The sequence below is a fragment of the Temnothorax nylanderi genome, unplaced genomic scaffold (genome assembly GCF_030848795.1).
Source record: "Temnothorax nylanderi isolate EJ_2023f unplaced genomic scaffold, tnyl_v1.0 TNYL_tig0087_pilon, whole genome shotgun sequence".
Taxonomy (NCBI): domain Eukaryota; kingdom Metazoa; phylum Arthropoda; class Insecta; order Hymenoptera; family Formicidae; genus Temnothorax; species Temnothorax nylanderi.
In genome coordinates, this window is record NW_027249149.1 from 578,602 (window position 1) to 592,213 (window position 13,612).

Sequence of the window (13,612 nt, forward strand, 5' to 3'; positions counted from 1 at the left end):
TCGTAAGTTTCGGAGTAAAAAATCTCGCAGTTAATAAATATCGAATTTTTATCAATCTCTGCAAAATAGCTTTCGACACAATGAAATTTGACGTACATGATTTATCCGAGTTTTGATAATGTATCAAATGATCGAAACCTCAATTGTAATCATAATGTACGATCATGAATTCAGCGTTTACTCAGCTGCGATTATTCGTAACTCGTCATTAACCGCCGAGACACCGCTCTCTCCATTTATCGCCATTAACCATCGGCCATAAATATGCCTGTTGCGACACAAGCAGCCTTCGAGATCTTAATCAAACGAATCGGGAATTACGGCGGAGTAAATTAATAATGCAGCAACACACCAACATCGTCTCTTGCCGTGCCCGATTGGCCCAACAAGCTTAACAGCCCGCCATTCATCTCGCGGGATCGATCGCAAGCACGAATCCGCGCGTTCCCGAATCCGAAGCTTATCGGAGAGGGCAGCGGGATGCCGGAGTCATGGGGGGCACACAGCACACACACAACACAGGAAACCGGAAGCGGGATAGATGAACGCGAGTCCGAGCCTCGGCTACGCTCTCTCCTTAGCTTTCTTGCAGACCCTGAAAAGCTTTCGGAAGAGGCACCCCCGGTTTATCATAATTGCATCTCGCGGCATCCAAGCCTGGCTCTTCTCTCCTAACGAGCACGCAGCGCGACGCGGGCAACGTAGTAGCTCGGGAAATTAGTATCCGGGTTAGTTTATGCCAAACCGTCAACACCATGAATTATGGATACATCGGCCAGTCCGCGTTTTGCCGTGTGCATGTTTTTTCGCGCTTTTATGCGAAAGCGCGCCGTCGCTTTCCACTCGACTTTCAGACACGGAAACAAATTATTTTAAGTGTGATAGACATTAGCGTAGTATCTATTTACAGGAGAGCGATAAAAGATACTATATAGAATATAGTACTAAAATATTAGAAAACATTTTTTTCTGAGAAAGGGAATTTTATTCTTAATATCGCTTAATTAATTAACAAATACTTTACTAACAAATAAATGTATCGCATAATTATACATGACATCTTGGATAATTACAAGGTACTTACTTCGCAAGTTTTCATTTAATTTTATGATTTAATATAGCTTCTTTCGTTAAATCAACACATGAATCGAGGCAGGATTGCGCTTCTTTGCCTGACCTACGCGTGCTTACTCCCCTAGTTGTCTCTCCAATGCGCTGCGCTGCGCCAGTGCATAGATGCCCGTTTTCCTTCACTGTCGGTGCTAAAACTTGCACCAGCAGCGGTACAGAACTCAGCGAAAACTCTTTCCTTATGCGGGGATTAATTAAATTTCGGTGCAGCCATGAGGCTAATCTCAGATCGTGTACTTCGAAACCACTTGCGTTTTCCTCTCTTCAATGACTCTTGCGCGTGGTTAATTTCATTTGGAGAAGTCTGCTAGGAACGAATGAAATGAGCAAGTGTAAGCTAAATAGTAGTCTTTTTTCTGCCCGTGTTCTTTCGAGAATTATTTCGAGATATTTTAACCATGAAGAGACTCCAAAAAATTGAAACAATCAAGTTTAATTCGCGCTTTAATATTATGAATGCGTTATACTCAAATATATTATAGTTGCGGCGAATTTACATCGAGCTGAAAAAATCGAGCTAATATTCTCCGATCGTGTGTAAACTTTTGCCAATTATCAGATTCTAGGTTTCTCCAGATTCTTCGTAAATTAAATTAAACGGCAATATTATGGTACCTAAGATATACGACACGGTCTATACACGTACACAGCAATCAGTTGACTATAGTGAATTACGTGGAACTGCATCCCGTACAGAAATTTAGCACGACAATGGCTGGATTAGTTCTAGCAGATCGTAGGACTTCCATTGTTCGGATTCAGTCGAACCCATCTCCGTCGGTACATTCCGGATTGTCCTGACAGTCGGGCGATCCGTCAGCTAATCAGTTCGCTCAGCTTGTGTTCTTGAAGTGTGTGCCGTTTTACATGCGGGCTGGGGCGTCTATGCGGGTGCTAAGATCGCCTTTATTCGCAAGTGTTAGTCTGTCATTAACTTCTCGGAAACTTATCTGTTGAGGAAACCATTTTTGGATAATTAATTTTCTCGCTAAGTGTTCCAAGAATATGCATACAGCGGTCATTAACCCGGAAATAGGAAAAGAATAAAATTGAATTTCCTATAAATGTTTACAAATTAGTGATTGCTTCTGCAGCAGTGCAATGAAATATTCATTGCAAAGAACTCTTTTGTAATTTTATTAAACTTCTCTATAGAATTAAGTTTTAAATCAAGTTCCTATCAGGTTCGTTACAAATTAATTAAATAGTTTTGTTATTTATTTATACGTTTAAAGCCTGATTCTCTTCAATATTCAGTTCTAAATTTCATTAATACCGATATTGGTTTCAAATTATTCGTTATTGGCATCGATTAAATTTTCATTGAAAAAGACTCAAGCTTGTATTACGTAGAGAATATAAAAATACAGTTGATTTTCGGAACGTTCTGCATATCACAGCATGGTCGATAGAAGCAAAATGATGTGAAGCTTAACTGTAATATAAAATAATAACATTTTATAAAAGCCGAACTCCGAAAAGACGCACGTGTCTTCCTAATACTCTTGGTGATAAATTTTTTTACGTAAATTTACAATTTTTGTGTTTGAGTCTCTAAGTCAAAGAGCAGGATTTACGCAGATGGCTGCGCCGCAAAAGTCAGCGTAAAGACCCCCGCACAATGAAAAATATAAGGAACAAGGAACAGATATTAGCGATTAGAAATAAGAAATCAGGAATAAAGCTGGTGTAACATTAAACACGGCTTCTGATAGGTTAAAAATCTATTGCCTGCGTTATTCCCTGTTTCTGTTGCCTGTATTTTTCATCGTGCATTCAACTTTATTCTTGATTCGTTAGTCCTAATCGCTAATATCTGTTCCTTGTTCCTTATATTTTTCATTGTGCGGAGGCCTTTAAGGTCCGTCTATCGTAATGTTAATCGTAACGCGCTCGTTCTAACAGCTCTACTTGGCCCCTGACATTCTGTTTCGCCATTTGCTGTTGTGCAACACAACTTATAACGCATTGCGATTTTATGTATACACACAATGTTTACGACAGCTACTTTCCTTACGACCAAGATCGCTTACGATTAAAGCGTTACGATAGATGTAGATGGGGCTTTAGCTGAGCACCATCTCTGCATAACGTGAAAAGTGTCGCGAAAATATGGAGATTTATATACAGGTACGTAATGCGAAATACGTATTTCTCGAGAATTTGTACATCCTGAATATTGCTACGGATCTAATTTTTCTCTGAAATATAATTTTCTTTATAGATGAGCAAAATTCGGAATTTTCCTTACGCAGGTGAGAAAAACTGCAAAACGATGCAAATTATTTCTATTAAAAATTAACGTACTATTTAGCAACAATATTCGTATAATAATATATAACATAATAAAAATTATGATGCTATTGAAACGAATAATACATTCGTGTTTTAAATGAAAAGTAATCAATAAAAGAGCTTAGGTCGTTTGGGGAAACTTTGCTTTTCATGATTTTACTTCTCAAGGGAGCTTTTAAACCGAGTTTAAATTTATATATTCTTTTAATATATATCATATGTCACAAGCATGAATGAAAGAAGGATTGGAAATATTTTACAGTCTCATAATGTATCTTAATAGTGTAATAGTGTAATAGCATAATGTTAAAGCTAAATAGCGCGCGCGAAGCGCGCGTCTGTATAGTGTCTAGTTTAATAAAAAGCATATTAATAGTCATTAACTGAATCTATTTTTATAACACGTCAATCATTATTCTAATCTTTTATAGCCTATCTATTCGTGTTTATTAATCATTTTAACTTATAGTATTTATATTGCTTAAAGTGAAATAAAAACCAAAAAATGTTTCGTCGCGGAACAAAATTATACTTTCTCTATGAGTTAATTAGTTAAATAATCAGATTTTCAAATAATTAATCTCCAGAGTACCTAGGAGATTAATTACTATTAAAGTATCACACGGTATCATTATGGGAAATTCTGTATATTAATAATTCATAGCATATATAATTCGAGCATATATTTCTCTAATATCAATCTAAAATTTATTACAATTAAGGGGTTATACTACCTTGGCGCACTGAATAATGAACCCTTTTTTGGGAATTTTTTTCTCGAAAACTACTCAATGGATTAAAATGAAATTTTGAGACTTTATTATGCATGTATTAAAGGTATACAAAAATAATTTTTATTTAAATTTAAGATACAAAATGGCGTCGTGGCACTAGGTAACTTGAACACATGTTTTGTCCGAGCAGGAAATCTGCGTACACTGTAGAAGTTTCTTTTTTGAGAAAACAAAATTAAAACTGATGTCAATTCGCAAATTTTTTAAAAAAATTTATAATCCTACGTACTTCCAATGAAAAACTAATGTAGATTAAGGAAAAATTTTTTTTTTGCTTTAGGTGGTGTACAGAGACTTCTACAGTGTACGCAGATTTCCTCCTCGGACAAAACATGTGTTCAAGTTACCTAGTGCCACGACGCCATTTTGTATCTTAAATTTAAATAAAAATTATTTTTGTATACCTTTAATACATGTATAATAAAGTCTCAAAATTTCATTTTAATCCATTGAGTAGTTTTCGAGAAAAAAATTCCCAAAAAAGGGTTCATTATTCAGTGCGCCAAGGTAGTATAACCCCTTAAATGTTACTAGTATTTTAAATTTATATTTATCGAATCACGTAACAATATAATTTTTATTAGGTGGAAATATCTACTTCACTTTATTTATTTTATTTATCTAGAGTATTCTAGAGTTCTTTTACTTTATTTATCTTGCTTTTGTTTTGCGTTCACAATCTATAATTTATTACAAGCTAGCAAGTCAAATTAGTACTTATGTAATATAGTTCACATATGCTCGCAATTGGTTTTCCATCGGCTCGTGAAAGGGACTAAAGGCCATGAATTTAGCGAACGTTGAAATTAATTCGTTTCTTCGTATTCGTGAGTTGCAAAGCGCGGACTTCTCAACCGCAAATTGCGATAAATCGCGAGTTAACGCGAGACGCGCAAGTGAGTCTGTAATGCCGGCAATAATTTGCGAAGTGTCAACGGTAAAATCACTTAGAAGTTTAAATGAGAAATAGGTAACGTTTGGCGAAACGTGTGTGAATGACTCTGTTGCCAGCTTATGCACATTACTAAGCAGACAATGTCCAGAACAGGAATTGGTTTGCCCAATATGTAGATTATTACAGCGCCAGTGCGCACCGTAAGCGGAAGCATATTTGCGATAATCGTAATAGTATGATCTTGAAAATCACCGCGGTTGAATAATTCTGATGAACATAACGTTGCATCAATATCAAAAGAGATAGCACAATATCACGCTGTAATAATATTTATCTCTCTTTACAGGCAGACTTTGCAGAACCTATCGAATAAATATGTAACTATATATAAATTTACATCGATAAAATATAGAATTAGAATTAAATAATACTAATATGTCATATCACAAATATAGATCGAAGGTAATAGATTTTTAGATGCGCGAAACATTCGTCGCGTTACAGTTTATTAAGCAGAATTAAGTAATAAAACAATAATTTAAAACTTTATTCATTTATTTATCATTTATTTGTTAATAATAAAGATCATTTTAAAAATATTTGCCATTCTACGTTTTGTTTTAAATCCTTAATATTATCTATAATCATAATTTACATGGAATGTGTAGAAGATTTGTAATCCATTTTTTTTTCAACGTGCAATATGTAAAAATATGCTTCTATTGTCAATCAACAGCAGAAATGCATACATTAGAATATTTCATACATATATAGAGAAGTTTTAACATTTACGTACTAATTTACTATAATCCTGAATTGTACAACGAAAGTAATCACATTATCACAGATTTTGAAATGTTTAACGTTGCTTTGTTACATCGCATTCGTCATCCGGTAAACGCTGACAAGTGGGTACAGGAGGTACCTCGCAAACGCATTTAACGCATGCAGAACTATAATCTGTAGATTGATTCAACTCGTCGCCGAGCTGCATCGTCAAATTGCCGAAATGACAAACGTCCTTATCTAAAAAGAATAAGTCTCGATGAAACATCTTTACATGATAAAATTAACTCTAAGATATTATATATCTCTTCGAGTATTTTATTATTGCTTAAATCTAACTAAAAATTTTCAAAACCGAAATATATCAAAAGAGACTTTAAAAAATAGATAAATAAATAAAATAAAATGGTTTTTAACGAACGAACATTAAACGCGCTATTATAGATGTGACGTGTTAACTGACACGCCTATAACATAATTTCCTCGATAATTTTCTATGCTGTGGATAACGATGACCAAATTAATTATCATTTTATAGGATTGCAACAAAAATTGATTTGCGCGGTGCTTTTCGTATGCAACATTTCTCGCAATTAACTTTCATTTCATGGTATTCAAAGCACAGTCATAATTAGCATCGCTTGAATGTTCAAATGCGTGTCGATGCATCATTTATGTTTCAATTCAATAAGCGAATTAGCTTGTAGAAAATATATCTTTACATTTTTTTTATAAGTCGATAATTAGTAAAATTAATAAAAGACCAGATCAAATTCTTAAGAGTATCAATTATCTCGGATTGTTCAAAAACTATTATATTTCTATTCTATATTGTTAAATATGAAACGTACCATCGGGATTTTCGTCGCCAGACTCATTGTGAATAACAGCGTCGTTGTCGTTTTCTAAGAAAAAAAAACCCGATAACCGTTATCGCTTAAATAAACTTAACATATATTTGCTTATCACGCAAAATTGCAACTCGCAAACTTACGACATCTCGAAAATACACTGCAAACAGTCTGCGGCGATTGAGTGGAATAATAAACCGGAGCGCAGTTATTAACAATGTTTAGAAGACAGGCAGGTTTTTTCATGATTTTTTATGATTTTTATTTATAAGTTTCATATATGCATGTGTTATATTACGAAAAATTGCACAACACATCCATATGATTGTAAATTTCAAAAAAATTATTGTTTATATTTAGAATGAATTTTATATTTAGAATGAAAAACATGGAAATACTTTTTGTAAAATCTCATTATAAAAATATATTTTGAAATTTAGAGCTAAAAAATGCAAACAAATTCATAAGGAGGACTTTGTGAGAAAAAAATTTTGATTTACGATGTTTATGCATATATTTAATAATGTTGTTTTGTATGATATATTTCGAAGCAAGATATAACACACAGAGGCATATCGCACTCACGACACATTTTTGGTCTTCGACGAATGCCTTTTTAAACGTTGTCGTTATCCTGAAGAATTTGCTTCAGAAGATAAGAGTAATCGCTTAAATTCTCGGCCTTGAATTGGCCATTCTTACTTGTTTTCCTTAGATTCCCGGTACTACGGAAACTCAGTAACCCAAAAAACCCTTAAGTATATATGATATTTTAGCGCGTAAACAGTTTGACGCCTAAAAATAGGCTTCCCGTCCTCTAAAGGTTAATTATACTAAAGCAATTTTATTGTGGCTTTCTGGTTAACAAAGTTCGATAAATATATTCGCTAAAAAGGATATATCGCGAAAATGTAAAATTATTAAAAATTTATCTTTTTAATTACAATATAATGATTCTATCGAGAAAGAACATAATTGGGATATAACTACGTGAATTTAATATAATATTTAGATGCATAAAAATCAGTGTTATCATGTTGTCAATTTATCGCAAATATATATGGAGAAAATTTACAACTCTTAATTAGATTATGCTTACGACACACTTCCTCTCCGGGACAACATTAGACCGGGGAATTCTTTATATACCAACCTGGTTTCACTGGTCCGTGGAAACAATCAACTATCGCACAATTAAACGAGGCGCTATATTGAAAGCAATTACGTTTTAATAAGTTTTAATAAGTGGAATTTAATAATTAAAATATTAAAAGGAGACAACAATAAAAAAATTGATGTGAAAGTCTTTACTTACTTGCCATCACGTCCTAGGAGGCAGGTGCAACTAACGTCACAAGGATTCGCATCTTCGTCTTTGAGTTTCTCTCCGATCTCGTACTCTTTACCATTGACATAACACTTAATAGTGGATCTCTCTTTTAGATGATCACAGTTGTATTTGGTCGCGCAACAATCGCCCTCTTTCTCAAACACCGGAGTACAACCGAGAGCCTCGTAATACGCCAGTGGACCCGGGCATTTTGTTTTATCGCATTCCTCTTTACAAAAACAAAGAATTTAAAAACATTTAATGCGATATATTATTGACCGCGATAAAAATGGATGTTTATATACTAGGATAAGAGAATCCTTCTGAGTGCTTAGAGTTGCGTCGTTATTCGTCTAACGGAATTTTGAGTTAGACATAGAATTATTCACGAAGTCAAAATGTCGAAGTGTTTACAATTATACTGAATCAATTTTTAAAAATCTCCAAAAAGTGCGTCGTATCGTTATTTCTAAAATTTTATTGCACTTGGCAAAAACATGTTTTTAATTAACAAATTAGTTAATGAAATGATTATTATATTAAGCGTGATTTATTATAAAGCATTTATTTTGTTACATAAAAGTTTTCTGGCGTTGTAGTAAATGTGTCTTATAAATGCATTTATAAAGAATTTGGCAGTTACTCAAAATATTTAATAGTTTTAACACTTGCATATTCTTTTCGCGATTTTGCCGCGAATTTATTATTATAACTGGCGCTGTAACCCGAGATTACGTTGGAATATTCGATCAAAAATGATAAATGACTTATTGCCTTACTGTGTAAGATTGTAAATAAAATCAATATTCGAATAACTCTTTTTACAACAATTTATCGCACGTTTCCCGTAAGCGTCGCTTCTCTATCGTTTGTGACTCACCTTGATCAGCCGCGATTGTGACGGTGATGAACGCCAGATAGGCGCATATCTGAATGAAAGAACGAGAGCCACGACGTGTCATGTTCGAGCAGTGTGAAAACTTGCGCGACTTGCGTCTGCGCTCCGTCATTTATACCTCGACCGGTGACCACGGTCTGGAAGTGGACACGAGAAAGACGGGGAATATATGAATGACGCAGACGCAGGAACATGGTATTGGAAGAGGGGAAATAGTACGTGTGTGTGCGATAGTGAATTGAAACGCACGTGAGAAACAGAATCAGAGAATATCTAGGAGGCGCAACAGAGAGGAATATGCGTGCTGGAGGAGAATGAAAATGAGAGAGAGAGTCGTAAGCCCGCGTAGAGACGAAGAAAAATCTGGTAAGCAATATGCGAAGGAAATACAAAGAATAGAACAAGCAAAGAGAGAAAAATTTGGAATTTTCTATACGCAGGTGAGAAAAACTGCAAAAAGATGCAAATTATTTCTATTAAAAATTAACGTAGATACTAAGTATGTAACAACAATATTCGTATAATAATATATAACATAATAAAAATTATGATGCTATTGAAACGAATAATACATTCGTATTTTAAACGAAAAGTAATCAATAAAAGAGCTTAGGTCGTTTGGGGAAACTTTGCTTTTCATGATTTTACTTCTCAAGGGAGCTTTTAAACCGAGTTTAAATTTTATGTCTTCTCTAATTGTTCGTTCTGCAGATTCTTCCTTAATTATATCACGGAATTGTTCCAGCGCGCTCGATCGTTAGTACATCGAAGTTCTCAGCGACAGAGTTGTCTGTCGCTGTGACTTTCGCTATCGAACAACCTGACGGTACAACTTCCGGAAACGACGCTTCTTTCATACCCTCATATTTCATTGACGCTCTTCAGACTATCACTGGCTACTTCCGGTAACTCCGCCGACCGTGCCGGGCCATATTTTAAACGGAACTTAATATAGCCGATTTATTGTCATCTTGAAAGATCGTTTATGGCGAGTTTGCAGCGCGTGCTCAGCCTACGATTTTCATTCTGTCTCCGGACCAATGGAAGTCACATTTATGTTGAATTGCGAAGCAAAAATGTGTTCAAGAATTTTTAAGGGCTCCAAGATAGGGCATAAAACTTAAAATTATTTAAAGAATACAGTATTATTCATTTATTTGAAAAGCATATTTTAGAGAGTAATTAGAATTGAGAATCATGATTTAAGTGCACTACAAATATGTCAGCTAACAGCGTTAGCTAAAATGATTATTAATGAATAAGAATTATTAATAAGACATTTTTATTTCAATTTAAAAGTTTAATTTTAATGCGACTCATTCATTATATTTTATTTAAAAATAATTAAATTTATTTTTTACCTATAGTTTTAGAACAGAATTCATAATTTATGTGCTATGTATTTTTTATACATGTGTATTTTAAAATATATTTTACATATATTGTATCCGATTCTTTAAATATTTTCCATAGTATACAGCATATAAAATTATAAATAGAATTCTGTTCTAAATTCTGAATTATATGAATTAGGGTATGGATTCATAATAGGTTTTATTTCAACATTCTGAGATTAAATCTCAAGTTAAAAAAAAGTTTATCTTTGTTTTAATTAAAAAATAAAAATTAAATTATTATTAAGAAATTAAAGTTTTCAAAATTTGTATACTCCGAAAGGAGAGAATCGCGATTTATTAATAAAGGAAACAAGCTGCTATGCAATTCTTGCAATTTTATTTCAGTTCCTCGATTTAATAAAATTATAATTCTTGATTTATTAAACACTTGATTTATTTTACACAATTTTACTAATCTATAAGTATAAAAGTTTAGTTCTAAAAATATAGATAATTAGTTTACGATAATAATATCTCGATCGAAATAAGGTAAATCTTATTCCTCAAATAAACGTTCGTAGTTAACGTGATAGGCGCACGCATTATAACTCTATTTTTCGAGATATACATCTTGAAAATTTCGATAAACGGATTTAACACGAGTAACAGAATCTTTGCCGCGCGTAATATTTGATTTTATAACGCATTATATATTTCTCGGAAGTGAGGTGTATCTTGTTTATACACCGCGCTCGGGCGATGTGTAGGTATTTACATTCTCGCCGCGCTCGTGCTCGTACACAAGGTTGGCGCTCGAACAGGCATGTAGCAACGCCGGTCGCTCCGTGCTCGCGCTATTATTTCGCCGCGTTACTTCTCAAGATGCGATTGTTCTTTTCAAACAGTTAGCCTGCGCGATTAATCAACTTGGCGATTAACGTTCCGAGACGACGGTTGCTCACTCAAATAGATACTTCGCGCGATTTATCCGCTCGAAGTACGAGAATAGACGGAGAATAAGATGTATTAACTATCGTTTCGCGTATTTCGCAACAGACGATTACTTCCTCGCGACGCGACGTTCGGATTCAATCGTGATTTAAATTTTTCATCGATTAAAATGTACATAATTTGCCTACCATCTCCAGATTGAGAACGAAGTAATATACGGATCGTCGAGCCGAGTAATTTAAGCAACGGAAAACTGAAATATATCGACCGATGCGGATCGGAATCAAGTGACATCGCATTTAACTAGTGAATGCGATCGCGATTAAGCGTGTAGCGTGAATTCAGCATCCGTTCGTCGGATTAAGTAATTATAATGCCGCTGCCGTACGCAGGTTCGTCTGTTCCGTTAACTTACGAGACGCTGCGGGTATAAAACGAATCGTAGGTAGTTCCACGATTGTACTATCTCATGCGTTGTATTCTTCCGTCGCGAAATACAACGACGTGCACGTCGCGTGCGATGACCATCGGAAATTCGGAAGTGCCGTGCTAAGTATCGCGCGATCGTAATTAACATGTTTTCACGAGTGGTGTGTGAGTGCAACGAACCTTGAGAATCTGAGAGGAGGAGGAGACCTAGGAGGCATCGGGCAACGGCGGAGCAACCATGGGGTGAGTAAATTATTACCTATTTATTAAGAATTACTTACGGAATCACAGCTTTTCAAAAATTGTATAATTACTTTATTACTGTATTTAAAATAAAAGATAAGCGAGAAATCCAAAATGCACACATTTTTTTATATTAATTATTTTAAATATCATTACTTTGGATAATTTTGTCGCTAATTTGGATATTTTTGTATCTTACAGTGGTTGCGTTACAACTCCGCTGCTGCGCATCGTATCCGTGAGTAACAAATAACTTTTTATTTTAATTGGAACCAGTAGATCTATGAGAAATGTATCAAATATATATAAAACGTAGAGATATATGTATAAAGTTAAAAACATAGTTACAAATAAATATAAAATCTCATAGATCCATTGCGTTTTCAGATGGACGGGCTAAAATAAATTAGTTGTAATATTTAACTCTGGACTGCGTATAATTTTCCACAACATATACGCAAAGTTATTAACCGTAGAGCTTAATAAATACATCATTTATCGACACACTGTCTCATTATACGGAATATACTAATTACGAGGTGCATAAATTGCTTGTAATTTATAGGCAAATTCATCTTCAATTCAATCTGAATGAAGAAATAGAATAAACTCGACAGAAAGTGAGAAATAATAATAGAGTGATTTTTACGAAAATTTTGTCTTGAAATTTAATAAAGATATTATCTTGTACTTTTTACCAAGCATTCTATGCACAGATAATAGATATTATCAAAAGATGCTATTAGATAAGAATACTATGAAAGAATACAATATGTTGATTTTAATATAAAGTATGTATTATAATTGATTAAATTTTTCAAGATGGTATTTCAATAAGTATAACAAAAAATTAATAAAAAGAACTAGAAATAACAAAAGGCTATAAATTAACATTTTTTTAAATATAATGTTTCTATTTAACGTTAATGCTTCTTTCATAGCCTTTAATGCTTCATTCATATCTCATGGACAACGGAGATTCAAATAAGATGTTTATTGAATTGAATGTATAATGTACAACAATAAATAAATTCTATACAGAATAGGGAAAAAATGCAAAAATAATTAATTAGTTAATTAGGCGTGATACTTTATTTACTCCTCTTTTACATTTCCAAATACTTTTTTAGATAATCTGAGGAGGTCTGCTTTTAACTTTTCTATGTTCCAGAGTTAAATATTGTATAATCTAACGCAATATTCAAAGATCTTTTTTATGTGAAATACTCAGAGACTTATTTGATATTTTTTAATATATATCATATATCACAAGCATGAATGAAAGAAGGATTGGAAATATTTTACAGTCTCATAACGTATCTTGATTAATTTATTTAATAAAAAGCACATTAATAGTCATTAACTGAATCTATTTTTATAACACGTCAATCATTATTCTAATCTTTTATAGCATATCTATTCGTGTTTATTAATAATTTTAACTTATAGTATTTATATTGTTTAAAGTGAAATAAAAACCAAAAAATGTTTCGTCGCGGAACAAAATTATACTTTCTCTATGAGTTAATTAGTTAAATAATCAGATTTTCAAATAATTAATCTCCAGAGTACCTAGGACATTAATTACTATTAAAGTATCGCACGGTATCATTATGGGAAATTCTGTATATTAATAATTCATAGCATATATAATTCGCGCATATATTTCTCT

The 13,612-nt window shown here is 33.4% G+C and overlaps 3 protein-coding genes across 8 annotated transcripts in view; 1 reads left to right on the forward strand and 2 right to left on the reverse strand.

The window, feature by feature from the left end:
- Positions 1-13,612, forward strand: part of LOC139774779 (uncharacterized) — a 211,392-nt gene that overhangs the window by 65,956 nt on the left and 131,824 nt on the right. For 2 of the 3 annotated variants that reach the window (XR_011718671.1, XM_071710243.1), the window contains exons 1-2: positions 11,664-11,940; positions 12,142-12,178. The exons of the other annotated variant lie outside the window; for it this stretch is intronic. Coding sequence is in view for 1 of the 2 variants with exons in the window: in XM_071710243.1 (XP_071566344.1) it covers positions 11,936-11,940; positions 12,142-12,178 (42 nt within the window). In the remaining variant the exon portion in view is untranslated. Of the gene's footprint in view, positions 1-11,663; positions 11,941-12,141; positions 12,179-13,612 lie in introns of those variants that run through there. 3 annotated transcript variants of the gene reach the window in all.
- The window catches only part of LOC139774778 (uncharacterized), a 171,484-nt gene that overhangs the window by 42,011 nt on the left and 115,861 nt on the right, over positions 1-13,612 (reverse strand). The window lies entirely within an intron of this gene.
- LOC139774784 (uncharacterized) lies at positions 5,653-9,124 on the reverse strand. Its single transcript, XM_071710256.1, has 5 exons — positions 8,963-9,124; positions 8,068-8,311; positions 7,906-7,958; positions 6,753-6,806; positions 5,653-6,141 (listed from the first exon to the last, which is right to left on the reverse strand). The coding sequence occupies exons 1-5, from the start codon at positions 9,090-9,092 to the stop codon at positions 5,975-5,977; spliced, it is 648 nt and encodes a 215-aa protein (XP_071566357.1). The 5' UTR covers positions 9,093-9,124; the 3' UTR covers positions 5,653-5,974.